Source organism: Malaya genurostris, chromosome 2 (assembly GCF_030247185.1).
Source record: "Malaya genurostris strain Urasoe2022 chromosome 2, Malgen_1.1, whole genome shotgun sequence".
NCBI lineage: Eukaryota > Metazoa > Arthropoda > Insecta > Diptera > Culicidae > Malaya > Malaya genurostris.
Window position 1 is genome coordinate 42,935,184 of NC_080571.1, and position 27,818 is coordinate 42,963,001.

The window sequence follows — 27,818 nt, forward strand, 5'->3', positions numbered from 1 at the left end:
ATTGACAATGACTACCAGTAAAGAATTTTTTTACGTGTTCTGTTTCGCCGCTACAAGTGACGGTATCAAATTTATCACATACTAGCTAACCCGTCGAACTTCGTCTCGCCTAAAATTATTTTTTGTAATTTATATTTTCGGACGGCAGAGTGGTCAAACGTCTAATGTCGTTGACGTTTCTCTCCATTATATGGCTGACTACTTGGTCTACAATGAACGGTTGTAACGAATTCAGAGACGACATATCATTTTCCACACAAATTGTCATCTTCGAATGCATTAAACATAGATACCAGAACTCTTTCCAACACATGGTGTCAACATATTAGAATAAGAATGGTCCTGAGATGATTAAAATTTATTGGCAAATCCTTGGAGATTATCGGAAGGATTTTTTTGAGATTGTTTGTCCAAAAAATGCTCCTTCGCTAATCTGATCATTCTACATAATCATGTTTGATGAATGTTCATAGCATTGCCATTACAGGATCAATCTTTGAATCCTAAATTTAGCGATAAATTCTACATTCAATAGTTAAAACGAAAATTTTATCCATGTAGTGTCCTTTAAGTTGTACATGAACACTGAAGCCGTCAAATAATCATAGTCATATCATTAGTTGAGTCAAGACATCGTTTTGCTGAGTACTCCGTCTAAAATTAGGGAATAAGTTAACATCTGATAATCAATATCATACAATATTGAAGGAAAAATGTGCAATACTTCTGTTATAGCGAAGCGAATATGTGAAATAAATATACCATTTGTCGTCCTTTTTTTTTAGCTAATATGTATTTGTTCAAGTAACCCAAAGTTCGGAAAGAGGGAATGATTTTGTCTTAAGCTACATTCAAAGTAATTGAATAGTATCCTAAGCCACCCGTTTTCAAGTCAGAATCCACCGTTCAAAATTAACCAAACGCAACTGAACGAACAATAGCACGGTGCAGCTGAAAAAAAATAGCTCAAAACTTGTTCTGTACCTTCAAGTTGCCAGAAACTCTTCGTCTACTTTGAAGCAACAAAAAAGTGATTATTTTCATATAATGTGAAACTTTTGATTTGTGAAACTTTTGATTTGTGAAACTTTTGATTACTTGGGGAAACTCCGCTATAATTTTAATTTTATCTTACCAATTTGAAAATACTTCACAAAAATAAGCAACTTAAAATCAAATATTTATGCTAATCATCATCTACCGATTGGCATTTAATTGCGCATATCTACATAATTTGTAAGATAAATGCTAGGAACATCTCTTTGTTTGTCCTCATTGTTTCAACAGCGGAATCGTATCATTGATTTTTTTTTTGTAATTTCATTTTTTTTAACTCATGCCTACGATGACCAATATTATTCATCTAACTGATTACATGACACACATTGCATCTAGTAAACGAAATCAGAACTTTTGCTCCTGCTTACGGTATGGCTTGAATAGTATATCAACATAGCTAGAACAGTAATATGCATTCCACCAAGTCATTTTGCAAACAATTATTTCGATACCCAATTAAACACGTGGCTCGAAATAACAAATCATATACATCAAGTATACCTGTGAATTCTCCACACGAAACATCTCGTTGCGCGCCAAACAATTTTTTCAACGATCTAGTATTCCTTTCTTTGACGGCCAAACACTCATGCAACTCGTTATGCGCCAAACACCTATCGATGATCTAGCAATCATTGACGACTTTTTCGGTGGAAAATTCCATTGTCCATACAAAACAACTTTATGGATTTTCCCACTTTTCCGGAAAGTTTTCCTAATTTTTTTGATGTACGAACCCGGTGGGGGTAAAAACTGATCAAACAAAAAAAAATCATCTCAATCCGTCCATCCGTTCTTACGTGATGCGATTACAAAGAATGATCTCTGCATTTATATATATATATATATATATATATATATATATATATATATATATATATATATATATATATATATATATATATATATATATATATATATATATATATATATATATATATATATATATATATATATATATATATATATATATATATATATATATATATATATATATATATATATATATATATATATATATATATATATATATATATATATATATATATATATATATATATATATATATATAGATTTAATCCTATGATTCCGGAACCGAAAGTCGAATCCGGATGAAATTTGGAAGTTTTTTATGGAACCTTTCATTTGAACCTAAGTTTGTTGAAATCGGTCACACCATCTCTGAGAAAGTAATCAACCTGTAATTCCGGGAAAAGGGAGACGAATTAAAATAAAATTCAAGAACTTTGTATGGGACGACTGTACATTGTCATTTTAATCTAGGTTTGTAAAAATCGGTATTTTCGATTTTTTCTGCTCATATCACCCTGTAATTCCGGAACCGGAAGTAGGGTTCGAATAAAATTTAATTTAATAGCAGGTCTTTGAACTGATATATGAGAAGATCAGGTGTGCTTTTTTCGCTCGGGTTCACGGTTCAATGCAAAGGGTGCTGGTTTTACTAAGTCAGTTGTGTATTCGTGTCCCGACCTGGTAGGATTCTTAGTGTCAATAGGATCGTAGTACTAGCCATGCAATGATTCTGTACGTTAAGAATCGGCTGTGAAGTCTGTTGAAACAGAAAAGCAAAATTTCACAAAAAGTATGCCATGCCGGGACTTTGACTTATTTAACCGGTTCAAAGTGAGTGCACTTTTGCACATATTTACTTCTTAACTTATTATCTGCTTTGTTAGTAGAATTTGATTGTTTAACGGAATCCAAATCAGTCTTAAGAACGGTGTAGATCAATTGCTCTCAAACTTTTCATGGTTAACACTTATTTTCAGAAATTTCAAATTTGATTTCAAATTCAAATTCAAATTTGGTTTCACAATTCTAGAGTTTCGGTGTTCCAGAATTCTTGGTCTGTATTATAAAAGTGAGCTCTAAGACTGAATTAAAAAACATATTACTGTAACTGAGTTTAGGACCTGCATTCTGGTCAGAATTTCTAATTTTATCCAGGTTTCAGATTAAGATTTCAAGCTCAAAGTTTGAAGCCAGAATCTGGGCCTAGAATATAGTTAAAAAACTAAATTCATGACTTAATCAGAGAGTCAGAATTAGGTTGCTGAATGCACTTCTATAATTCAGGTTGTAAATCAAATTTTGGTATTTCAATAGTACACCTTTGAAAAACCGGTTTGAATTGATCTAAGTTTTCACAAGCCAGTCACAGCATGTCATAATGGTGTCATTCTATTGATTCCTCTAACACGGCCGACGATTTTGATCGCTGATTCACACCTCGCATTTCATTTTACTTTTGTCAGTATCGGTAGACTTCGTTGACACATTTCGTTTGCTCTGTAGACGTAAATTTCTCTTTGTAAACATTTATGAATTATTTACAACAACATTTGAACTCAGTTTGGAAAACCCGTTCAAGTAGTTTTGAGTGCAAAAACCATATAAACCTATTGAAGACACGGATTTAGCAATGCAAAAATCGTTTAAAAATATATTTTTTTGGATTGATTTCTGGTTTGGAGCACACTATCACTTTACCGGTACTTCTAGAAACAGTAACGATGATCCGCCATGCCCAAATTAAGGGATTACATCACAGTAGAAAAAAAAGAGAAGGACTTTTTTGTGCAATTATTTTGGGATCCTAAAAATGGAGTAATCCGAATTTTGTATAAAGCACTTTTCAATCTGTATGTTTAAGTACAAAAAAAAGATCAGTTTTAAAAATTGAAAAACAGCTTGGTGGCATTTCCGCAAAAGTGTTGCATCTTGACGGCCGTAAACATAAGTCAAGTAAATCTTGACCAATCGATTCAAAAAATTTACAGAATATTCTCGAGGGTTATCTCCACAGAGGTACGTAGGTACGTACGTATCATCTAATCATTCTGGAACCGGAAGTCGTATCCGGATGAAACTCGGTTGGATTATATGGGATTGTAAGACATTTAGTTGGGACCCATGCTTGTGAAAATTAGATGAGTGGTCTTTAAGAAAATCGAGTGCATTTTTTAAATTTTTTTGCTCATTTTACCCCGTAACCCCCTCCGAATTTTCTTCTATTGCTGATATCTATTTGAATTATTGAATAAACGAAACAAAATGTGACAAATTACACCGCAGACACGAAAATTTTTGGAAGAATCCTCCTCTTCTTGGTTGCATTTTTCATTTGAAGGTGTCGCTACCGGTAATTGAGTTTTATGATAGTGTGTGAATGGGTAAAATTACCAATTAAAATCAATATCGAATTGACTAGCAATCGATACGGTTCGAATGATACTTTTGCATTTCAATGTCATCGTGATCGGTCGTGTTTCGTACAGAATCCAGTAATTTTTTTCCTCTGTAGAAAACGCAAACCAATAGCTACGAAACATTGGGTGTTTAAACGAAAATATAAATTTTAATCCACCACTGACTGAGATCCGAGTTCAGTTCCGAAATTCAGAACTATAACTCGATTCCTTAATTCATTTTCAGAATCTAGATCTTGAATTCAGTTATCGAGTTCCAGCTCTGATGTACAGATTCTGATTTAAAATCCATCCTTGCATTTGAACCGGAACCTGAACTGACCATATAACTAGTTTCAGTCCGATTTTGGACCTGGACATTTTATTTTATTTATTTATTTATTTATTTACTAGCTGAATGACCCGGTGTTGCTCGGAAATGTTTCGGGATGAAAAGGCCGAATAAAATTTCCCGAAGTTATCCTACTTAGTGTAATACTCTGAGCAGTTTTATGTTGCTATTCAATCAATTTTACCTTACACTTCCCATGTTTGGGGCACTTGCTGCACTCCCTCTCCCTTAAAATAACATTTTAATCTACATTGACATAAAAGTAGCATCTGTATTTGTCAAAATGCATCGTTTCTCGTAAAATAAATTTTATATTGAACTCCCCTTTTATTAGTGAACTTACTACAGCTCTCCTCCATGATAACCCTTATGACCACCTTTTAGTAGTGTACGAAGTTTCTATGCTCTTCAAAAAGTATCAAAAATTAACAATAGCAGTACTACTTAATTCAAATTAACGATAGCAATACTATCTAGCACAATCTTACCCCTCTCTTATTTTATAAAAAATTCAAGATGAAAATTGATTTTCAAGATCCCCTTCTCCTAGTCTGAATCCGCCCCCCTATCTTGTTTGACGACGAATAAGAAAATAAACCTTTGTCATGAATATCTAAACTTGTCGTGACCACCTCTGAATAGTAAAAAGTACCTGTGCCAAGTTTGGCGATAATTTACTGAGTTGTTGTGGAACTTTTCAACCCCCCCCCCCTCACTCTCCCCACCTTAAAATATCCAACCTAGTTAGGTGTGGTGAGTTTGAGATGTTTTGGAGTTACGTTCGATTATATTAACAATTTGAACTTTGCTCCTCCCTTGGATGAGACCCTTACTTTATCCACCCGCTCCCACTCTCTTCTAAAAAATGCTCTTAGAATCATCTGAAGCGCAAATAATATTTGTACTCAGCAAGAAGTATCGTTTTATGGAAAATTCTATAAACTTCACATTAAACTTCCTTTTTTAGAGGCACTCATTATATCCACCCCCCACAAATATCCTTAAAACCATATGTGAGATTTTCAAAATGTATGTATGGTTTTAAAAATTATCAATTCTCTTTAAATAAGATAAATTTCGACATGGCCTCCTCAAATTAAGAACACTTGCTACACACTCTCTCCCCTGAGAATGTCCTAATGATCATCTCTGAAAAGCAAGAAGTATCTATTCCAAGTTTGATTGCAATACGTTTAGTGGTTTTGGAGTTATGCCGTTAAAAACATTACACCCCCCTTTCTAAAGGTACGTCCAACCGCCATATAATCAAACCTACGGAATGCAAAATAGACTTATTTTATCATGACCCCTCCTGTTAAGGACACTTGCCACCCTCCCTCTCCCACAAAATACCCTTATGACCATCTCTTAAGAGCAATAAGTATCTGTACCAAGTTTGATAGCAATCCGTTAATTAGTTCCGAAGTTATTACATTACAAACATTACACCTCCCCTTTTTAAGGCACTTGCTACATCCACCACCAATATAATTATATCTAATATATGCATACTGTTTCTATGGTCTAAAAAAAAGTATCGATTCTGGTCAAATTAGACAATTTTTTTCATGACCCCCCCTGTTAAGGACACTTTCTACGCTCCCTCCCCCCATTAAAATGCCCTTATGACCTTCTCAGAAGAGCAAGAAGTATCTGTGCCAAGTTTGGTGGCAATCCGTTCAATAGTTTCGGAATTGTGCCGTTTCAAACATTACAACCCCCTTTTTAAAGCAACTTGCTACATCCACCCCCCGTAAAATCATATCTAATGTATGCAAAATGTTTCTATGGTCTTCAAAACGTATCGATTCTTGTCAAGTTATATGAATTTTTTCATGACCCTCTCCTGTTAATTACACTTGCTACGCTCCCTCCCCTATAAAGATGCCCCTTAAACTATCTCTGAAATGCGAATAGAACCTGTGCAAAGTTAGGTGAAAATCAGTTCAGTAGTTCCGAAGTTATGGCGTTACAAACATACAAACTTACATCCATTTATATATATATATATATATATATATATATATATATATATATATATATATATATATATATATATATATATATATATATATATATATATATATATATATATATATATATATATATATATATATATATATATATATATATATATATATATATATATATATAGATATAGATTTAGGAGTAAAAGAAAACCTCAGCTGAGATTCTATTTCTCCTTATCCATCAGGCATAAAACCTTCTCATCTTTTGTACCAAAAGATTACAGTTATCCAAATGATACATATTACACGTTATCGTAAACTAATCTATCACACATGATGACACGAACGTAGACTTACCGTATAACTAATCATTGATTAGTAATACGTACCCAGAGGGGGCCCCTTCCGAAACCGGACGCTTTCATCGGTTGGTTTCATACATACTATTCATACATTCATTTGACCACTGCTTCCGATACTTTTGGAATCGGAAGCTGAGAACCGGTACAACCAAAATCACTTAGTTTGGTCATCAACTGATAGAACCTTCATATTGGAGAAGTTTTAATACCGTTTCTCCGAATTTTAGCGATTGCACAATCTTAAAAATAGAAATAAAGTTATTTCCATTTTTGGATTTTTAGCCACTATTTCCGGAACCAGGAACCGAAACGAGATATTTGGCCATCAACAGATCTGCTTATTAGAAGATTTTACCAACCAGTTTTAAATAACTTGAATCCAGAAGATCCAGGAGTCGGACCCAATTGAAATTCAGGATTATTCTATTGCATCTGAGGTGGCAGTCCTTCCGTTGCGGTAACAAAAATCATATCTTAGTTCTAACAAGATTCTTCAAATAAAAAAAGATATCCTTCCGCTCAATGGATTAAAAAAATGAACGCAAGCACACTGCGGAAGCATATTCGGTTATGCTTATGGAGATTCGGTTGGTGTCGGTTCGTATCTCTTGACGAAACCTAGATCCATTATTATATCCGGTTGAAACAGCATAGAAGTCAACGAAACCATATAACATTGTGTGAATCGTCCTAGTCGTCTCTAATGTGAGCTTCGTTTTGCAGGTTTTGACCGCTACTGAGAAGATATTTCTGTTGTTGCATCGTCACTCGTAAAGACGAACGTGAATTTTCAGTACTCATCACCCTGTATATCCAGACCTGAGATGTCAAATATTTCCAGGCTGGGTTGAGAAAGTCTCTAAACTCGGAAACAACGTCCGCGGACCTCAAGTGTTCTATTAAGAAGAATGAGGTATGCAATTGGTTCAGCGTTCAAAAACTAGGACCGCGGTAAATTTTGACAAATGTCTGCGAAAAACGTCTTTTTTTTTAAATCGTCACTTATAATTAATTGAAAGTACACGGAAAAGCTCGCGATCGCAAAACAACTAAAATATTAGTTGTATTTCTGATTTTGATTGGTTAAAATTTGGTACAACTAATCGACTGATGTTTTAACTAATCTGTCATTTTTTATTTATCGTGCTGGCAGCTTAGCAACGACACCCAACAAGTAATGAAACGTTTCAGTTGAACAATGCCAAACACCCTGAGCGAACAATTGAAACGTTTTTAAATGAGATGTCACATCTGCAATTGAGCAAAGAAACAATCCCAGCAAAGTTACTAGTATGCATGAAAGCAAAAAATGTCTCAGTTGTTTCAACCAATTATTCAGTTATTTGAACTTAAGACGCCAATTGCAATAAATATTTTTTACTGTTAGCCTCTTCGGGGGGCAGTTAATCGTTCACTGGTTGAACAACGAAATTTTACCTAATTAACTGCTTATATTTTTATCACTAAACTCACAAAGGATATATAAATGCACCAAAAGATTACAATTCTCAAAAGGGAACTCACCAGAAAAATGGTCACAGGGAATTAGGAAATTTTTCCTTCACTTGCAGAATGGCTCGCTGATAAACCTAATGCTACAGATACACTTTCAAGAAAATACAAATAGTACCACTTCACTTTAGAAGCAAATTTTTTAGCGTTAAGCGGTTTTAATAACATTGACATGAACTGTCCTAGAATACATTACTCTCAGATGAAATTAAAACATTTATACTGTAGGAATATCTATTTAACACATGGAAAACTTGTTTTACAATTAACTGTTATATTCTTCTGCATACTTTCACTTACATAAAACGACCACCACGTAAATAACATAAGTGACATTCATTCACCATTGAAAATTTTCAATATGAAACGCTTCTGGTGAAATGAAGAGGTTTTTTGTTCTGCGTTTTGCTGTCTTCGTTCTCCGCCAAGTGACAGCATTTGAATACAACAATTTCGGTTACCTGAATGGTTATGACAAAATCAACAGATATGTTAGTTAAATCAACAACATTTTAGTTGAAACAGCCATGGCGTGAAACAACAACTGCAATATTGTAATTTTGTGATCTGCGGGTTCTCCGTGTATATGATATGAAAAATATAAAAATCAATCGATGTCTTCATATGCAAATTCGGAAACTCTTTCTTTTTCACCAAATTTACTTAGAGCAGAGAAAATCCCGTAGGAAGAGAAATAGATAAGAATCTCCTTCATAAAACGTCCTCTTAAGGAGTGTATTGTAATATGAGCATTAAACACTAAATCTCTTCACACATTCCGGACCATGTAAAATATTCAAGACTAAATCTTTCTCACACCCCAGACCACACGCACGTGACAAATTTCCATGAATACGTACTCGACAAAGTTCCACTCGACACCATTCCAAGAAAACCCAAAAACCTACATAAAACAAATACATTACCTACATGAAGGCATTTACGCTGACCCAAAGAAAGGAGCTACGTAAACATAAATTTCGACAAAGCGAAATGAGGAAGCATTAAATTACACACCATTGAATTGAAAATAAACAGACCTGACCTACTGTGACACTTCCTTGACACCCTCATGCCCGCAATTGAATACCAACCGACGAGAACTAGAACGACAAGTAACTCAAGAACACACACTAACTCAAACCGACACTCACGAGAATAACCCAACATGCTATCGCCCGCTCCTCTTTGTATCACACCCGCTCACTCTCATCAAGAAGCTTATTTCCTCTCTTACTCACAAAAATATCCAATGGCCGACGTGATACAACTGATCCCATTGGCTAAACCTGACTTACAATGCGCGTTCTAACTCCTCCCTCCTAGAGTCTCACCAATTGTAAAAGTAAATAGAATTAACTAGCTAGATCAGGAGAGGATAGAGTATAAATTAAGAAATCGATAAAATAAAGCAAGCATTCTTGATCGCAAGATAAAACAGTCCAACGTGTTGTTTAAAGTATCGAAAATAAGCTATCCACAAATTTTTTTTCAAATTATTATAAAAAAACGATATTTTATTCTACAAAGAAACCGGTCACAAATCACTTTTTCGTCTTTTTCAATACACCGACAGAACCGCGTTTTGAAAAGTCGTCGACATTTTCCACTTCTTCAAAACAATTAACGCACTTACTCACAATCTGTTTTGACTTTTGCATGTATTTCGCCGCAACAGCTTGGGTCATTTTGGGACGAGCGAGGTGGTGCGAGCACAAAAAAAAACCTCGAAGCGCGTAACGAACACGCAATTATTCTCACAATGCATCAAGGACACTACTGCGCTCTGTGTTAAGAAAATATCACACCATTCCACTTTACCGATCGCGAGTAATCGGTACCACGCTCTTATGTAACAGACTGTATTATCGTTCGGATGCTTTCTCTTTTTCCTGCAAAACTTCTCCTTCATTTGAATCCACTTCCACAGATCGAATGTCATCCAGGGGTAATGGCCTTTTATTTTTATTTTATTATATAAGTTATATTGATCAATTACAAAGTTAAGTCTTTCATTTGCTGACGAGGTATGAGGTATGGTCAAATGATTTGTATTTCAAAATCTGCGCTCACGATTCCAAAAAAAAAAAAGATACTAAAGGCACACCTTGCACAAGATACATAAAAAATCATCAGTTAGTTGCGTTATTTCTTATCTGTGGGCCCCTCCCGAAATGAAATCCAAGGTACGGACCTGAGTCAAAGTCCTGGTCTTGGATTCAGACCTACCGTATTATCGATCCAGATCCTGGACCTGGATCTTCCTGATCATGAATCTGAAACTGGATTAGGAACTGAACTTATCATATTACGGGTTCAGATTCAATTAAAACCGAGCTCAGTTCTCGAAAGTAGAGGACAAAAAGATAATTTTCTCCATACTCTTAAATTGTAGCTTGTAACATTTTTGCTTTGTTTTCTTTTCTTTCCACAGTTCCACCGGAGAAGCTGCAGATCGTGGATTCCGGCGGCCACAGCATTCCCCACTACATCCTGGGTCCGTACAACGAGGGAGCTTCGGTGAATTTTACCTGCGTGGCAAGCGGTGGTAAGTAATTTTCTGAACTTGGTCAATCTTTGGTTCCATTGTGGGGTTGAAAATGTAAAAAATTATGATTGAATAACAAAAATATGAATAAAGTCACAGTAGGCCGACTTGGATAGTCTGGGGCTCAGTAGCCGAAGCTATTTTTTTAATGTCAATTCCAGAGCCGTAGTGAGCATTTTTGGCGCCCGAGACGAACCTAATTCAATTTTTTAACAAACACCGAGAAGAAGAACACACATTACTCAATTTTTCTGTAAGGTTATCTCAAGTAACATTATCAAGTTTAGTAAATACTTGTAGCTCGCTTGAGTGTTACTGTAAACTCCACAAAAGCCTTCTGAAAACCATTATAAGATCATATTGCAGCCAAGTAAACAGTCTACATAAGGTTTATTATTCGAAATGAAGTACCAGCATATCCCTGCGATAAATCTGTTTCGAAATGATTCAAAATTCAAGATTTTTTTTTTTTTTGTTTCAATTATAGAGGCTTTAACATTAATGTCATTCACCTCTTCGGGCCAGAAAAACATTCTGACCCTATGTGCGGGGTTGGGAAACATTCAAGAAATTTATAAAATCTGCTAAACGTTCAACATTCATAAACCTAAACTATTTTTTTGTGATATATCGTCATTTTGATATAAATCAGCTACGTTGCGGTAAATCAAGTGCAAGCCGCACGTATCGTCGCGTACTAAATTTGCATCAATTTTCATGCCCAATAATTTCGAAACCGGAAGTCGGATCTGGATGAAATTGCACAGTATATTGAAAGACAATGAGAGTTTTAATTTGAATTATTATTCGTGGAAATTGGTTTAACCGTTGCTGAGAAATCGGAGTGATTTTGTCTCCATTATCAGTGCTTTCGAAAGCGGAAACTGGACACTAGTAGTCCCAAAGTAGTTTTATATATTCACTAACTAACAAGGTCTGGCAAATAGATGAATTTAGTAGTAAGTTTTACAAAAATGTGCATCTCATTTCGCCATCGCTTGTGAAAAAATAATCGCACTGTAATACCGGAGCCAGAAGTCGGATCAACTTTTCGAGGACTTTTAAAGAATTTTAAGAACATTTATTTGCTTCTTAGTGTAGTGAGTGGAGTAAATATAGTAATAATAATAATAATAATAATAATGGTACTAATAAAAAAAAATAATAATAATAATAATTATAATATAATTAATAATTATATTAATAAATATACAAATTTCTCTACTTGATAATTTTCTCAGTGTATGATTTCCATGACGCTTCAATTCAATCTCCCAATACTCTCTCTTGCTGAGAGAGCTCAGTCAATTTCGGTGAGAGCTTCGGCTATAAAAGTAAACCCTGTAACATTATTCTGGCATTCTATAAGCGACTTTTGGAAGCAGTAGTTCAGCAGTTAAAATAATCAGCAGCACCAGCGGAATAATTTGAACACCTGGAATCATCGGCGATGGATGTCACCAAAAAGCACCACAGCGGGGACCGGACAAAAATCGAAGGCACCGATACGAAAAGAGGTGCTACAAATATCGGAATCACTCCTTTGGAACACGACAATGGCGCAGTAGAGATCCGCTCCAACCGTAGGTAAGATACATGAAGACTGTGAATTGGAATTTACTGAGCGATAGGTCTCAGTTCAAAATCAATTTAAAGAGGCGATAGGATTCCTCTCGATGTTTTAATTTGTTTCTGATAATCTGAAAAAAAAAAAAATAACTTCAAACGTAGTTACTATGTAAGATGATTACGGGTTGTAATTTACTGAGTGATAGGTCTCAGTTTGAAATTAATATAGAGGCGAGAAGATTCCTCTCAATGTTCTGATTTAAGCGCACAACCAAGTATCAAGTGCATTAGTCTTGATAAGGGTTAGTGATAAACAAGGAATTGAGTTGCAGTTTATCAAAAGGAGAAACGTATGGCTTTCTTGTGGTTGTCTTTCAATGATAATAGGTCTGGGAAATATATCAAGCGTGTGGCCTTAAATCAATTACAAATATAACGATGGTGATTAAAAAAAAAAAAAAAAAAAAAAAAAAAGATGCGACGGTGATGGTTGCAGAATAAAATTTGCGTTTGTTTTTTTTTCTTGCAGTCCGTCTCCACCGGCGATAATTATTACTCGAAATCGAAAAAGTAAGCGTGACCTTCAGATAGAGTTAAAGAATGAAAAATCTCGCAATGCTATTCTGATGAAGGAAATTGAAATGCTTCGCGAGGCAAATAAGCCTTCGGGTAGTGCCAGTGATTTGGCTTTGGTCGGTAATAATGTTAAAGCAAACGGTTCTGATTTTGACGGGAATAACGCTTCATCTAATACACCCCGTCCGGAGAATCCTATTGGACAGGATGAATCTATGTTTATGACTAGCTTTCATCAGCTTTCAATTTCGTCTCTTAATGTACCGGAGTGCTTGCCGCTAACAGAAAGTGAAGGCATACAGCGTCACTCATACGAAATGTGGCGTGATATGCTAGTGGACTCGATGGAATTGGCAGGGATTAATGATGAACGAACCAAGTTCATCGTTTTTAAAGTAAAAGCCGGACAGCGATTGCTGGAAATATTCAAAAACACTAGTTCGGACTCTAGTTCTCCTGATCCAGATCAGTATCCTTTCTCAAACGCTTTGTACAGGCTGAAAAATTATTTCGGCTCCGGTTCGGACGTAATGCTACAAAAACGAAAATTAGCAGTTATGGTCCAAAAGCTTGATGAATCGGATTTGTCCTACATTAGCCGTGTAGGTGCTACAGCGAGAATGTGCAATTTCGGAAATGATAAAGAATTCGAACAAATTGCTAGTACGATTGCAGAGCATGCACGTAATAAGGACGTAAGAATTTCTGCGTTAAGAATTCTTAGTCGGAAGGGAACATTCACGGACCTAGTGGACGAGGTTCGTGAGCTGGAAGCAATTCGCATCAATGAAGAATTCATCATGAACAAACAAGCAGTAATCGAACCAGTGAAAGTAGCCGTAGTTAGAGCAGATTATCCTCGCAACACACAAATGTATGGTAGAACATTTAAGCAACTGAATCAAAATAAATACAACAGTCGACTTATGTATACTGGAAACAGAGTACAAGGAAATAAATTTAGAGGACGACGTGAGACTGCAAGGTTCTATAACCAGTCTCAAACGAACAGATGCTGGAGGTGTAATAGTGTGTATCATCTACCAAGCGAATGTAATGCACTAAACAAAGTCTGCAGAAACTGTGGGAAAATGGGACACATTTTGAGAGCATGTAGCTCTACGTTTGCTGAACCAATTTCTCGAAAAAGACCGAATTCAGTTGAACCAACCGGAGATCATATGAAGAAACTAGCAGCAATTGAAGGACCAATTTCAGAAGATATAAATGATAGTGAGGTAGGTGAACCAACAGAATAAATAAAAGTAAGACTATAAAGAAGAGTACCAGAAGAAAGTAATAATCTGTAATAATAATAAAAAAAAAAAAAAAAAAAAAAAAAAAACGATTGAATTAATAAAGAGAATTGAAATTATATTGTAATCTTATCTGTCTAATCAAGAAAATTTCCTGTATTTCCATAAAGTTATGTACTTTGATCAAAGCAAAAAAATTCTTGTTTTTTAGATGTTTTCAACGGAAAATTTCCAGTTAGCCGCAATGACACATAAGGAAAAAGATCTAGATATCGGGATCATATCTGCTAAGGTTGCAGGTATGCCTTGCGAGTTTCTCATAGATTCGGGGGCTCAAGTAAACACATTCACAACACGATTGTTTGAAAAATTAAGATCTCAAGAGAATTATCTTCAAGCGGTATATAATGTCAACAAAACGTCTGATAAATTACTTAAAGCATATGCAACGTCTGCTGAAATATCTGTACATGCAACTTTTGAAGCCTTTTTGTACATATCTGAAGATAGACCAAAGTATCTAGAAAAATTCTACGTTGTTGATGAGCAACGATGTTTACTAGGCAGACCTACAGCCACTCGTTATAATGTTCTTCTTTTGGGATTGAAGGTTCCGATAATTGATCAGCCAAGTTATTCCCCAACCAACGTACGCGTAATTTGCAGTCTTACAAATAAGGAAATATTTCCTAAGTTTAACATTCCTGCCATCAAAATTAATTTCGATAGATCGGCCCCACCTTGCAGAAATATTTATACAAACATACCGATATCTCTGAAGCCTCTAGTACGTCAAAGACTGGATCAATTAGTAAAATCCGATATAATTGAAAAAGTTGAATCTGGAATGGACACTTCATTTTGCTCTTCCATGTTGGTGGTTCCAAAGGGTAAAGACAACATACGGCTAGTTATTGATCTTAGAGGACCCAACAAATATATCTACAGATCTCCCTTTATCATGCCAACGTTGGAAAGTATTCTAGCTGACCTGAATGGATCTAGCTGGTTCTCCACGATAGATTTGTCAAATGCTTTCCATCATATCGTACTTGACGAAGAATCACGACATTTAACAAATTTTTTCACTGAATTTGGAATGTTCCGGTGTGTGAGAATGCCATTTGGATTATGCAACGCTCCTGATATTTTCCAGGAAGTACTTCAGCGCAAGATTTTGATTGGTTGTAAGGGAGTTAAAAATTATCTTGATGATATCTTAATCTTTGGTCCTACCAGGGATGAACATGACGAAAATCTAAAAAATGTTATGGCACGATTGAAAGAGCATAATGTGAAATTGAATGAGTCTAAATGTTGTTTCGGTCAGCAGTCAGTAATATTCCTTGGATTCAAACTAACGACTAGTGGATGGGAGATAGAAGATGAAAAGATTAAAGCTATCAGAAACTTCAAAAGTCCCGCGACATGTTCGGAAGTGAAGAGTTTCTTGGGACTTGTAACATTTGTTGATAGATTCCTAATAAATCGCGCCGATAAAACCAAACATCTGAGAGACCTGGTGAACAAAAATCAATTTTACTGGACGAAAAAGGAGGAGGAAGAATTCAAACATCTTAGAGATTTAACCGCTTGTGCCATACAGAGACTGGGATACTACAATCCTCGTGATAGAACTGAGCTACTAGTTGATGCTTCTCCAATTGGGCTTGGTGCTGTACTGGTGCAGTTCAATGAAAAATCTACACCTCGTGTAATTTCTTGTGCATCCAAATCGCTTACCCCTACAGAGCAGCGTTACCCTCAAACACATAAAGAAGCGTTGGCTGTAGTATGGGGCGTTGAGCGTTTTTCAACATATCTTTTGAATATCTCATTCATTGTACGTACCGATGCTGAAGCTAATGAATTTATATTTAATGGAAAATACCGTTTAGGACGTCGTGCAATATCCAGAGCTGAATCATGGGCATTACGTCTCCAACAATACGACTTTTCTATTCAAAGAATTCCAGGAAACTTGAATATAGCAGATGTCCTTTCTAGATTGATTAATAACACCAAAGAAGCTGTTCCTTTTGATGCCGATGACGATAATCATTTTCTATATACTCTAGATGCTGGATGTATGAATGTAACGTGGCAAGAAATAGAAAAACAAACGGAACGTGATGAAGAATTACAAAAAGTCAAATTGGCTATAAAAACACATAAATGGCATGGAAACTTGAATCGCTTCGAAGCCCATAAAAAGGAACTTAGATTTTTAGGAAACCTCATTTTCAAAGACAACAAAGTGGTTTTACCGCAAACATTAAAAATAAAAGCAATAAAATCAGCACATGAAGGTCATATTGGAGAAGTTGCTATAAAGCGAATAATGCGAGATTTTTTCTGGTGGCCTGGAATGTCAACGGATATTGGAAAGTTCATCAAAGCTTGTGAAACTTGCATTATGATATCTAAAAAGAATCCTCCAGTCCCATTGTCATGCAGAGAGCTCCCGGATGGTCCATGGGAAATAATACAAATTGATTTTCTATCAATTCCTGGATGCGGCTCTGGTGAGTTCCTCATTGTAGTCGATACATACTCGAGATATATATCCGTTGTTGAAATGCGGGCTATAGATGCTGACTGCACAAATGCTGCCTTATGCAAAATTTTCCTACTTTGGGGACTTCCTAAAATCATTCAAAGTGATAATGGTCCTCCATTCAAAAGCACGAATTTTGTTACAACCTGGGAAGATAAAGGAGTTCGGGTACGAAAGGCCATTCCACTGAGTCCTCAATCGAATGGATCAGTCGAACGCCAAAACCAAGGCATAATTAAAGCTATAACAGCAGCAAAAATTGATGGAACAAACTGGAGGAGCGCTTTACAGAAATATGTTCACAATCACAATACTCTGATTCCACATTCACGATTGAACGTTACTCCATTTGAATTGCTAGTTGGATGGAAATTCAGGGGAAACTTTCCTTCTCTCTGGATGTATGAAGGGGAACTAGATCGTTGCGATATTCGAGAAAGAGATGCTGAGGCCAAATTGAAGAGCAAAATATATGCGGATGCTACTCGTCATGCTATGAACTCCAACATTGTAATAGGAGATTGGGTTTTATTAGCACATCCAAAGAAAACAAAAACAGATCCAACATTCCCAGCTGAACGGTTTCGAGTCATTGCAATGGATGGCCCAAAAATCGTAGTAATGAGTATGAACGGTATTCAGTACACTAGAAACGTGCAGGAAGTCAAACGAGTTTCGCCAAGTATTAATGAACCTGAGCAAGCACCATGTGAAACTTCAACACAACGGTTGAGAAACAATGAACTACGCACTGACGAAGGAAAATCCCTACCACTTACAATTACCAACGAAGAAACAAGCCTAGAAGAAGCCCATGTGAACAACGAAATGGAAAGTCAGCGGCCAAAACGAATATTAAAAAAACCATCAAAATTTAATGACATGTTTATATATAATATAATTTGTTAGAGTAGAGTAGGTAAGATATGTAGTGAGTGGAGTAAATATAGTAATAATAATAATAATAATAATAATGGTACTAATAAAAAAAAATAATAATAATAATAATTATAATATAATTAATAATTATATTAATAAATATACAAATTTCTCTACTTGATAATTTTCTCAGTGTATGATTTCCATGACGCTTCAATTCAATCTCCCAATACTCTCTCTTGCTGAGAGAGCTCAGTCAATTTCGGTGAGAGCTTCGGCTATAAAAGTAAACCCTGTAACATTATTCTGGCATTCTATAAGCGACTTTTGGAAGCAGTAGTTCAGCAGTTAAAATAATCAGCAGCACCAGCGGAATAATTTGAACACCTGGAATCATCGGCGATGGATGTCACCAAAAAGCACCACAGCGGGGACCGGACAAAAATCGAAGGCACCGATACGAAAAGAGGTGCTACAAATATCGGAATCACTCCTTTGGAACACGACACTTAGTTTGTGACTTTTTGTGATCTCGACGAACTGAGTCAAATGGTATATGACACTCGGGCCTCCGGGCCTCAGTTGTCGGTTTTCATAACGATTGCATGGCCGTTATATATGAAAAAAGCAAAAAACGACAATGAAACTTGAGATTTTCGAAAACGAAATATTTTTTTATTGCGAATGTCTTAGAACTGCTTTAAACATCGAGATCTATCGTCATATAAACATTGGAATTCCGAAATCGATTTTTTTAAAAATTTCTGATGTCTTAGAATTGCATAAAATGTTGAGATCTGGTTTTTAATTAGGGCAATTTTAAGACAATTGACATCAAAAATATATGTAAAATTCTGCATTGTACGTAATTTAATAAAGTTTCGACCACCAATTATATCAAATATATAGTTTTATCTATTCGAATCGATGCGACCTGATCACTGTTTGATTCGTATTCCTATATAGAATTCGAAGAGTAGTCCTACGTTAAAACTTGCGATATCAGTGCAGTGGATAGTACTACAGATATTTACGCATATTTGATTGAACTTGGATCTTCAAATAGCCAATTTTCGGGAATGGAAATCACTTTCAGGGAGGAAAGGGAACTTTCCAAAGGGCTTTTAGAAAATCTAATTTTTGCTCTTTGAAAGGTTCGCAGGTTTGCTCTCTGAGAATTAGATCTTTGGTAGGTCCAAGTGCACATCCACAATCAGGAAGAGAACGTTGATTGGCGGTTCAGTATTATAAATGACTATAAAATTGCATTTTCATGTATATCAATGATAATAATTACTGCGGCATCTGATTGGATTTTGGTAGCACAATAATATTAATCTGAAACTTAATCTAATTTAAATAGTTTTCCTGAAAAAAATAAACACCAGAAATTAATGTTTTCATAAACTAATTGTACTAAAAATTTTTACCAGTTCCATCAAGTTTTGGCGCCCCCTGGATGTTGGCATCCGAGCCAGTGGCATCACTCGCCTCACCCTCACTACGACACTGGTCAAATCTAACGGCTGTAAACAATTAAATGAACTATTAGAACACAAATGAGCTGTCGATAAATCAAATTATTTTTTGACAGTTGCCATGTGTTTGTTTTGTTTTGCGACTGCAAATTAAAAATTGAAAAATGACGAAAAAGTGCCTGTTAAAAACGTGTGCCACAGTGAAAAGAACTAAAAAGATTGCCCTGTATGTGTTTCCAGCATGGAGGGGCGATATTCGTATAAATCTGTTTAGTGTGAGGCGACTTGCAATTTTTACATTCAAACGATGAACCTCAGATGAACTTTTAAACTGTAAACAAATACGCGTCGACTGTCAAAAAAAAAAGTTCATTCCGCTCATTTTGTGAGGTTATGTCATGTTCGTGCAGAACCTAATTGAAATGAAAAGTTGAAAATCTTTTTTGCACCGCGTTCTTGAAATTCGAGTCAGTGGAACAAGCGCACAGTAATGAGAATCATAAAAACGTGAAGATAGAAGTGGAAATTCGAGGTGAGAGAAGTGTTTTCGTTCGGTACCGAAAAAGATATCAAATGAACGGAAGTGTCAGGTGTCAGTAATGTTATAAGAAGAAGTGTGTTGCAGTACTGTTTCTGAAAGTATAAATACCGGCCACCTGTCACGACGCCATCTTGATGAGATCAAAATCGGAACTTCAAAATCAGCTGATTGCAACGTGAACAAACAATCAGTAATGCAATTGTTTTACGGTTTACCTCGTTTAGTGCACGAAAATTGATGAATTTTGGGTCGACTCTATCACAATAACTTATCGGTTTAGCTAAAATACAGCAGACAGTGTTTTAGGTCATCAAGTGCAGGTAATTTTCACAATTTGAGAGTCGAGATGAGTATCAAAACATCGCAGTGTTTGGGGCTCAAAACGCGAGGGGCTCAACGTAATCGGTTTACTTTCAAATGGCTGGTGCTCACATACCAGAGTCAAATGGCTGATAAATACTGATTAGGAGGAATATATTCTATGGAAGGAAAGTAAATGTAATAATTTTAGGGTAAAAAGAACAGTCCTACTTCAACCAATGGAAATTCCGGTAAAGTGATTAAACAGTTTGACAGAATAACAGTTTGACAGAAATAACAGTTCCCTAAAATTACCAAGCTTACTAAGCCGCGGCAACTTCCCGAACGCCAAGAAGTCAATTTACTCGCTCTATTTGAAACCGCTTCCAAATCACTCAACCGCAAGGACCACTACTTTTTCCATCGACTCCAGACTAGGTGCAAACGACACGCTTGAGTAGACACTTTTTCCCTGCTCTATAAGCTGAGATCCTTCAGTTTCTTTTGTTTAACGCCGGCCGCCGTTCAAAAAGCAGTCAAAGGAAAATTAATTCTTCATCCCAGTCATCCGTCCGCTGCTTCGGTCGGAACAACAAAGTACTACTACAGTTTATTGCTTAATTGAAGTGCCGAGAAGGTGCTTTCGTGCACGAATCACACTCTCTTTCCGACTCTCGTTTCGAACTCAGCTCTCGAAATCCCTAGCATAGCCACCACCACCCACAATTCGGTCTTTTGTCTTTAATTTCTCCCCGTGATGATGCTTTTCGCTTCGTCCAGGTTGATCCTGGCTGCGGTCTGGTCGGTGCCTGGTATCTCCTGGACTACAGCAGTGCCAATGAGTTTCCGTCGCTTTCAGCATGAATAGGATGGCGAGTAGTGAGTCCAATATCGATTAAGGGAAATCTTAATTATATTTGCTAAATGGATCGGAAAATCTTGGCTCGGTGCGGAAAATGGTTCTTTCTCTTGTTCGCGTCGCGAACGATGTGAGCTTGCTAACACGCTTTTTTCGGTACTCCGGAACTACCGTCGGGTCAAACCGTTGTGCCCGGGATTTGTCGCAGTGGGCTTAAAAAAACAGTTAAAAACAACCAATGAATTTTGTTTTCCTCAGTAGCTCCAGGTTTAGTTAGTGGTTTAGATGAAAATTAAATGTGCGGCTTTGTTTGCCCGTCGACAAATGATAGTTGATTTCTCTGTTCATCAGGCAGAAACTATTTGCTCTCGTTTCGAAGCCCATTCAACATTTAATTTCAATCTATAATTATCTGTTTGTTTGGGCATTTGGTCGATTACATTTACGAGTCAATAAACCATTCCCGTGAAGCGAACCACCAGCGATTATTCCGAAATTCCTATCGAATTTGTCTAACTAAATATAATCTTTTTCAATTAGGTCCCCCGTTGAATACCTGCTACAAATGCAACCGACAAATTTGCGAAAGAACCGACAATTATCTCGCATATTTGTTCAGTGATTTACGGCTCTTCATCTGGTGCTCGTTCCGACATTATCGGCAATAAAATGAAACCAATTAAAACATTCCGACAATAATGCGTTTGTCAGCAGGATTTCGATGGAGCGTGCGGTGCTCTGTTGTTCTGCCGTTCTGCAATCTGTCATCTGGCGTGCAAAACTGACTAACCAATGACAATCAATAAACGACCAACAACCTTACCCCAAACCGCAAACCGACCGACCGATTCTCCGTTTCCCCGGAATACGGGGTTTTTTCCCCACCTGGAAAAAGGGGTTGCTATAGTATTAAAATAGCATTATGACAGCTCCCTTGCGGGGTCATTTATCTATGGATGGCAATCTATTATGTCTTTTATTAACCTGCCGGCAGTCAGTTTGAAATCAGCTAGCAAAACAAAAAAAAATCGTGCGAAGGATAGCACTCTGGGGTGGGTTCGAATCATGGCCGCCTGGGATCTACGTAATCAAAATGAAACTATTTCGACGACCTTAGATTGTTGATAGTTGATAGCCTATCTTTAACATTTTTGTTGGGTAATCATAGGTGTTTCATATTGAAAAAGTTGAGCAGTATGTTGCTCGGTATTTTACCACAAATGCTTCTAGTTTCTGTGTAAGTATTCGACCAACATCAAAGATATGCGCTCCGAATCCAAACACTATCATCGAAATTTGATGTGCCATTGTTGGAGTCTTATTTGACCTAAATGAGGATAGTTATAATGACCAATCAGAATAAATATATTCGCATTCACGTCAGTCCGGTTATGTCCGTTACATTACCCACTCACGTTCTAAGTAACGGAGCTTTCTGTTTCGAACCGATGCAAAGTTGTCACTATCATATCAAAACACGCTGTTTTTTTTGTTCGTATAGAAATTTTGTCAATTACGTCTCTTTAACGATTTTATCTCCTAAACTAGAAATGTTAGCCATATGATCTTCGAAATCGATTCACAGCCCAATTTAAGTCTCGAATGAGCCTAAAATTATTGATATCGATTAGTCTATTACCAAGAAAATTGTGCGGTAATGAATTTTGACGTTTACGTCCTTTATGCAATTATACCACTGACACCATCAGTGACTGCCATTTGATCTTCCAACTTGACTAATGACTTAATAATAGATTTTAAACGAGCTTTAATATATTGAAATCGGCTAGCAATCTTTGAAAAAATTAAGCGCGAAAAAAACAACGCGTTCTGTCGGTTTAGTCACTTATACTATTAAACTTCCGGAACCAGCAGTCACTGCCATTTGATCTTCGAATTTGAATAATGGCCCATTAGCAGCTTCGAACGAACCTAAGCTTTTTGAAATCTAACCAGAGAGCACGAGAAAATTGAGCGCATTTTGTCGGTTACGTCACTCATACTGTCATATGTCCGGAACCAGAAGCGACAGCCATTTGATCATCAAACTTCATGATTTAATAAGCCTTCGAACGAGCCTAAATTTGTTTAAATCGGTCCATCCTACATTGAAAAAAACTAAGTGCGAATATAACAATGCGTTCTGTCGGTTACGTCACTTATACTACCATAATTCCGGAACCAGCATTGACTGTCATTTGATCTTAGAAATTGATCAATGGCCCAATAGTAGCTTTCAAACGAGCCTAAAATCCGTACATTCACGTTTGCCATTTCCGCCACCCTGAGCTGTGGTAGACACGGTTGTATCATGAGACTGTATTTGGTAAACACTGAACTAATTATATTGACTATTAGAATATTTTTTGAAGTTTTAGTCCATCTACTATTTTAACCAAATTTTACTGTCAAATTTAATTAATGTTAATTGAGTCGTAATGCATCATATGTTAGTTATTCTATTTGGCTTTTGATTCTCCTAAAATCAATCCTTATTCTGGTAGAAATTAGTACGGGGCAAGCAAACACGTCCCAGTCCCAGTCCCAGTCCCAGTCCCAGTCCCAGTCCCAGTCCCAGTCCCAGTCCCAGTCCCAGTCCCAGTCCCAGTCCCAGTCCCAGTCCCAGTCCCAGTCCCAGTCCCAGTCCCAGTCCCAGTCCCAGTCCCAGTCCCAGTCCCAGTTGCAAGTCCCAGTCGCAAGTCCCAGTCGCAAGTCCCAGTCGCAAGTCCCAGTCGCAAGTCCCAGTCGCAAGTCCCAGTCGCAAGTCCCAGTCGCAAGTCCCAGTCGCAAGTCCCAGTCGCAAGTCCCAGTCGCAAGTCCCAGTCGCAAGTCCCAGTCGCAAGTCCCAGTCGCAAGTCCCAGTCGCAAGTCCCAGTCGCAAGTCCCAGTCGCAAGTCCCAGTCGCAAGTCCCAGTCGCAAGTCCCAGTCGCAAGTCCCAGTCGCAAGTCCCAGTCGCAAGTCCCAGTCGCAAGTCCCAGTCGCAAGTCCCAGTCGCAAGTCCCAGTCGCAAGTCCCAGTCGCAAGTCCCAGTCGCAAGTCCCAGTCGCAAGTCCCAGTCGCAAGTCCCAGTCGCAAGTCCCAGTCGCAAGTCCCAGTCGCAAGTCCCAGTCGCAAGTCCCAGTCGCAAGTCCCAGTCGCAAGTCCCAGTCGCAAGTCCCAGTCGCAAGTCCCAGTCGCAAGTCCCAGTCGCAAGTCCCAGTCGCAAGTCCCAGTCGCAAGTCCCAGTCGCAAGTCCCAGTCGCAAGTCCCAGTCGCAAGTCCCAGTCGCAAGTCCCAGTCGCAAGTCCCAGTCGCAAGTCCCAGTCGCAAGTCCCAGTCGCAAGTCCCAGTCGCAAGTCCCAGTCGCAAGTCCCAGTCGCAAGTCCCAGTCGCAAGTCCCAGTCGCAAGTCCCAGTCGCAAGTCCCAGTCGCAAGTCCCAGTCGCAAGTCCCAGTCGCAAGTCCCAGTCGCAAGTCCCAGTCGCAAGTCCCAGTCGCAAGTCCCAGTCGCAAGTCCCAGTCGCAAGTCCCAGTCGCAAGTCCCAGTCGCAAGTCCCAGTCGCAAGTCCCAGTCGCAAGTCCCAGTCGCAAGTCCCAGTCGCAAGTCCCAGTCCCAGTCCCAGTCCCAGTCCCAGTCCCAGTCCCAGTCCCAGTCCCAGTCCCAGTCCCAGTCCCAGTCCCAGTCCCAGTCCCAGTCCCAGTCCCAGTCCCAGTCCCAGTCCCAGTCCCAGTCCCAGTCCCAGTCCCAGTCCCAGTCCCAGTCCCAGTCCCAGTCCCAGTCCCAGTCCCAGTCCCAGTCCCAGTCCCAGTCCCAGTCCCAGTCCCAGTCCCAGTCCCAGTCCCAGTCCCAGTCCCAGTCCCAGTCCCAGTCCCAGTCCCAGTCCCAGTCCCAGTCCCAGTCCCAGTCCCAGTCCCAGTCCCAGTCCCAGTCCCAGTCCCAGTCCCAGTCCCAGTCCCAGTCCCAGTCCCAGTCCCAGTCCCAGTCCCAGTCCCAGTCCCAGTCCCAGTCCCAGTCCCAGTCCCAGTCCCAGTCCCAGTCCCAGTCCCAGTCCCAGTCCCAGTCCCAGTCCCAGTCCCAGTCCCAGTCCCAGTCCCAGTCCCAGTCCCAGTCCCAGTCCCAGTCCCAGTCCCAGTCCCAGTCCCAGTCCCAGTCCCAGTCCCAGTCCCAGTCCCAGTCCCAGTCCCAGTCCCAGTCCCAGTCCCAGTCCCAGTTGCAAGTCCCAGTCCCAGTTGCAAGTCCCAGTCGCAAGTCCCAGTCGCAAGTCCCAGTCGCAAGTCCCAGTCGCAAGTCCCAGTCGCAAGTCCCAGTCGCAAGTTCCAGTCGCAAGTCCCAGTCGCAAGTCCCAGTCGCAAGTCCCAGTCGCAAGTCCCAGTCGCAAGTCCCAGTCGCAAGTCCCAGTCGCAAGTCCCAGTCGCAAGTCCCAGTCGCAAGTCCCCGTCGCAAGTCCCAGTCGCAAGTCCCAGTCGCAAGTCCCAGTCGCAAGTCCCAGTCGCAAGTCCCAGTCGCAAGTCCCAGTCGCAAGTCCTAGTCGCAAGTCCCAGTCGCAAGTCCCAGTCGCAAGTCCCAGTCGCAAGTCCCAGTCGCAAGTCCCAGTCGCAAGTCCCAGTCGCAAGTCCCAGTCGCAAGTCCCAGTCGCAAGTCCCAGTCGCAAGTCCCAGTCGCAAGTCCCAGTCGCAAGTCCCAGTCGCAAGTCCCAGTCGCAAGTCCCAGTCGCAAGTCCCAGTCGCAAGTCCCAGTCGCAAGTCCCAGTCGCAAGTCCCAGTCGCAAGTCCCAGTCGCAAGTCCCAGTCGCAAGTCCCAGTCGCAAGTCCCAGTCGCAAGTCCCAGTCGCAAGTCCCAGTCGCAAGTCCCAGTCGCAAGTCCCAGTCGCAAGTCCCAGTCGCAAGTCCCAGTCGCAAGTCCCAGTCGCAAGTCCCAGTCGCAAGTCCCAGTCGCAAGTCCCAGTCGCAAGTCCCAGTCGCAAGTCCCAGTCGCAAGTCCCAGTCGCAAGTCCCAGTCGCAAGTCCCAGTCGCAAGTCCCAGTCGCAAGTCCCAGTCGCCAGTCGCAAGTCCCAGTCGCAAGTCCCAGTCGCAAGTCCCAGTCGCAAGTCCCAGTCGCAAGTCCCAGTCGCAAGTCCCAGTCGCAAGTCCCAGTCGCAAGTCCCAGTCGCAAGTCCCAGTCGCAAGTCCCAGTCGCAAGTCCCAGTCGCAAGTCCCAGTCGCAAGTCCCAGTCGCAAGTCCCAGTCGCAAGTCCCAGTCGCAAGTCCCAGTCGCAAGTCCCAGTCGCAAGTCCCAGTCGCAAGTCCCAGTCGCAAGTCCCAGTCGCAAGTCCCAGTCGCAAGTCCCAGTCGCAAGTCCCAGTCGCAAGTCCCAGTCGCAAGTCCCAGTCGCAAGTCCCAGTCGCAAGTCCCAGTCGCAAGTCCCAGTCGCAAGTCCCAGTCGCAAGTCCCAGTCGCAAGTCCCAGTCGCAAGTCCCAGTCGCAAGTCCCAGTCGCAAGTCCCAGTCGCAAGTCCCAGTCGCAAGTCCCAGTCGCAAGTCCCAGTCGCAAGTCCCAGTCGCAAGTCCCAGTCGCAAGTCCCAGTCGCAAGTCCCAGTCGCAAGTCCCAGTCGCAAGTCCCAGTCGCAAGTCCCAGTCGCAAGTCCCAGTCGCAAGTCCCAGTCGCAAGTCCCAGTCGCAAGTCCCAGTCGCAAGTCCCAGTCGCAAGTCCCAGTCGCAAGTCCCAGTCGCAAGTCCCAGTCCCAGTCCCAGTCCCAGTCCCAGTCCCAGTCCCAGTCCCAGTCCCAGTCCCAGTCCCAGTCCCAGTCCCAGTCCCAGTCCCAGTCGCAAGTCCCAGTCCCAGTCCCAGTCCCAGTCCCAGTCCCAGTCCCAGTCCCAGTCCCAGTCCCAGTCCCAGTCCCAGTCCCAGTCCCAGTCCCAGTCCCAGTCCCAGTCCCAGTCCCAGTCCCAGTCCCAGTCCCAGTCCCAGTCCCAGTCCCAGTCCCAGTCCCAGTCCCAGTCCCAGTCCCAGTCCCAGTCCCAGTCCCAGTCCAGTCCCAGTCCCAGTCCCAGTCCCAGTCCCAGTCCCAGTCCCAGTCCCAGTCCCAGTCCCAGTCCCAGTCCCAGTCCCAGTCCCAGTCCCAGTCCAGTCCCAGTCCCAGTCCCAGTCCCAGTCCCAGTCCCAGTCCCAGTCCCAGTCCCAGTCGCAAGTCCCAGTCCCAGTCCCAGTCCCAGTCCCAGTCCCAGTCCCAGTCCCAGTCCCAGTCCCAGTCCCAGTCCCAGTCCCAGTCCCAGTCCCAGTCCCAGTCCCAGTCCCAGTCCCAGTCCCAGTCCCAGTCCCAGTCCCAGTCCCAGTCCCAGTCCCAGTCCCAGTCCCAGTCCCAGTCCCAGTCCCAGTCCCAGTCCCAGTCCCAGTCCCAGTCCCAGTCCCAGTCCCAGTCCCAGTCCCAGTCCCAGTCCCAGTCCCAGTCCCAGTCCCAGTCCCAGTCCCAGTCCCAGTCCCAGTCCCAGTCCCAGTTGCAAGTCCCAGTCCCAGTTGCAAGTCCCAGTCGCAAGTCCCAGTCGCAAGTCCCAGTCGCAAGTCCCAGTCGCAAGTCCCAGTCGCAAGTCCCAGTCGCAAGTCCCAGTCGCAAGTCCCAGTCGCAAGTCCCAGTCGCAAGTCCCAGTCGCAAGTCCCAGTCGCAAGTCCCAGTCGCAAGTCCCAGTCGCAAGTCCCAGTCGCAAGTTCCAGTCGCAAGTCCCAGTCGCAAGTCCCAGTCGCAAGTCCCAGTCGCAAGTCCCAGTCGCAAGTCCCAGTCGCAAGTCCCAGTCGCAAGTCCCAGTCGCAAGTCCCAGTCGCAAGTCCCAGTCGCAA

General features: G+C 40.4%; 2 protein-coding genes across 6 annotated transcripts in view; both read left to right on the forward strand.

Moving 5' to 3' along the window:
- Window positions 1–27,818, forward strand: part of LOC131432866 (nephrin) — a 789,197-nt gene that overhangs the window by 562,317 nt on the left and 199,062 nt on the right. For all 5 annotated transcript variants that reach the window (XM_058599423.1, XM_058599426.1, XM_058599425.1 and 2 more), the window contains exon 4: window positions 10,899–11,012. In XM_058599423.1, coding sequence (XP_058455406.1) covers window positions 10,899–11,012 — 114 coding nt within the window. The remainder of the gene's footprint in view (window positions 1–10,898; window positions 11,013–27,818) is intronic.
- Window positions 12,242–14,438, forward strand: LOC131432867 (uncharacterized). Its single transcript, XM_058599428.1, has 2 exons — window positions 12,242–12,599; window positions 13,111–14,438. Exons 1-2 carry the CDS (start codon window positions 12,463–12,465, stop codon window positions 14,414–14,416), a joined length of 1,443 nt encoding a protein of 480 aa, XP_058455411.1. The 5' UTR covers window positions 12,242–12,462; the 3' UTR covers window positions 14,417–14,438.

Excerpts from the sequence above, each read along its gene's own strand:
- LOC131432867 (XM_058599428.1), top strand. The coding sequence starts at position 12,463 with ATGGATGTCACCAAAAAGCACCACAGCGGGGACCGGACAAAAATCGAA. Across the intron at positions 12,600-13,110 it reads GAGATCCGCTCCAACCGTAG|TCCGTCTCCACCGGCGATAA; the intron begins GTAAGATACATG and ends TTTTTCTTGCAG.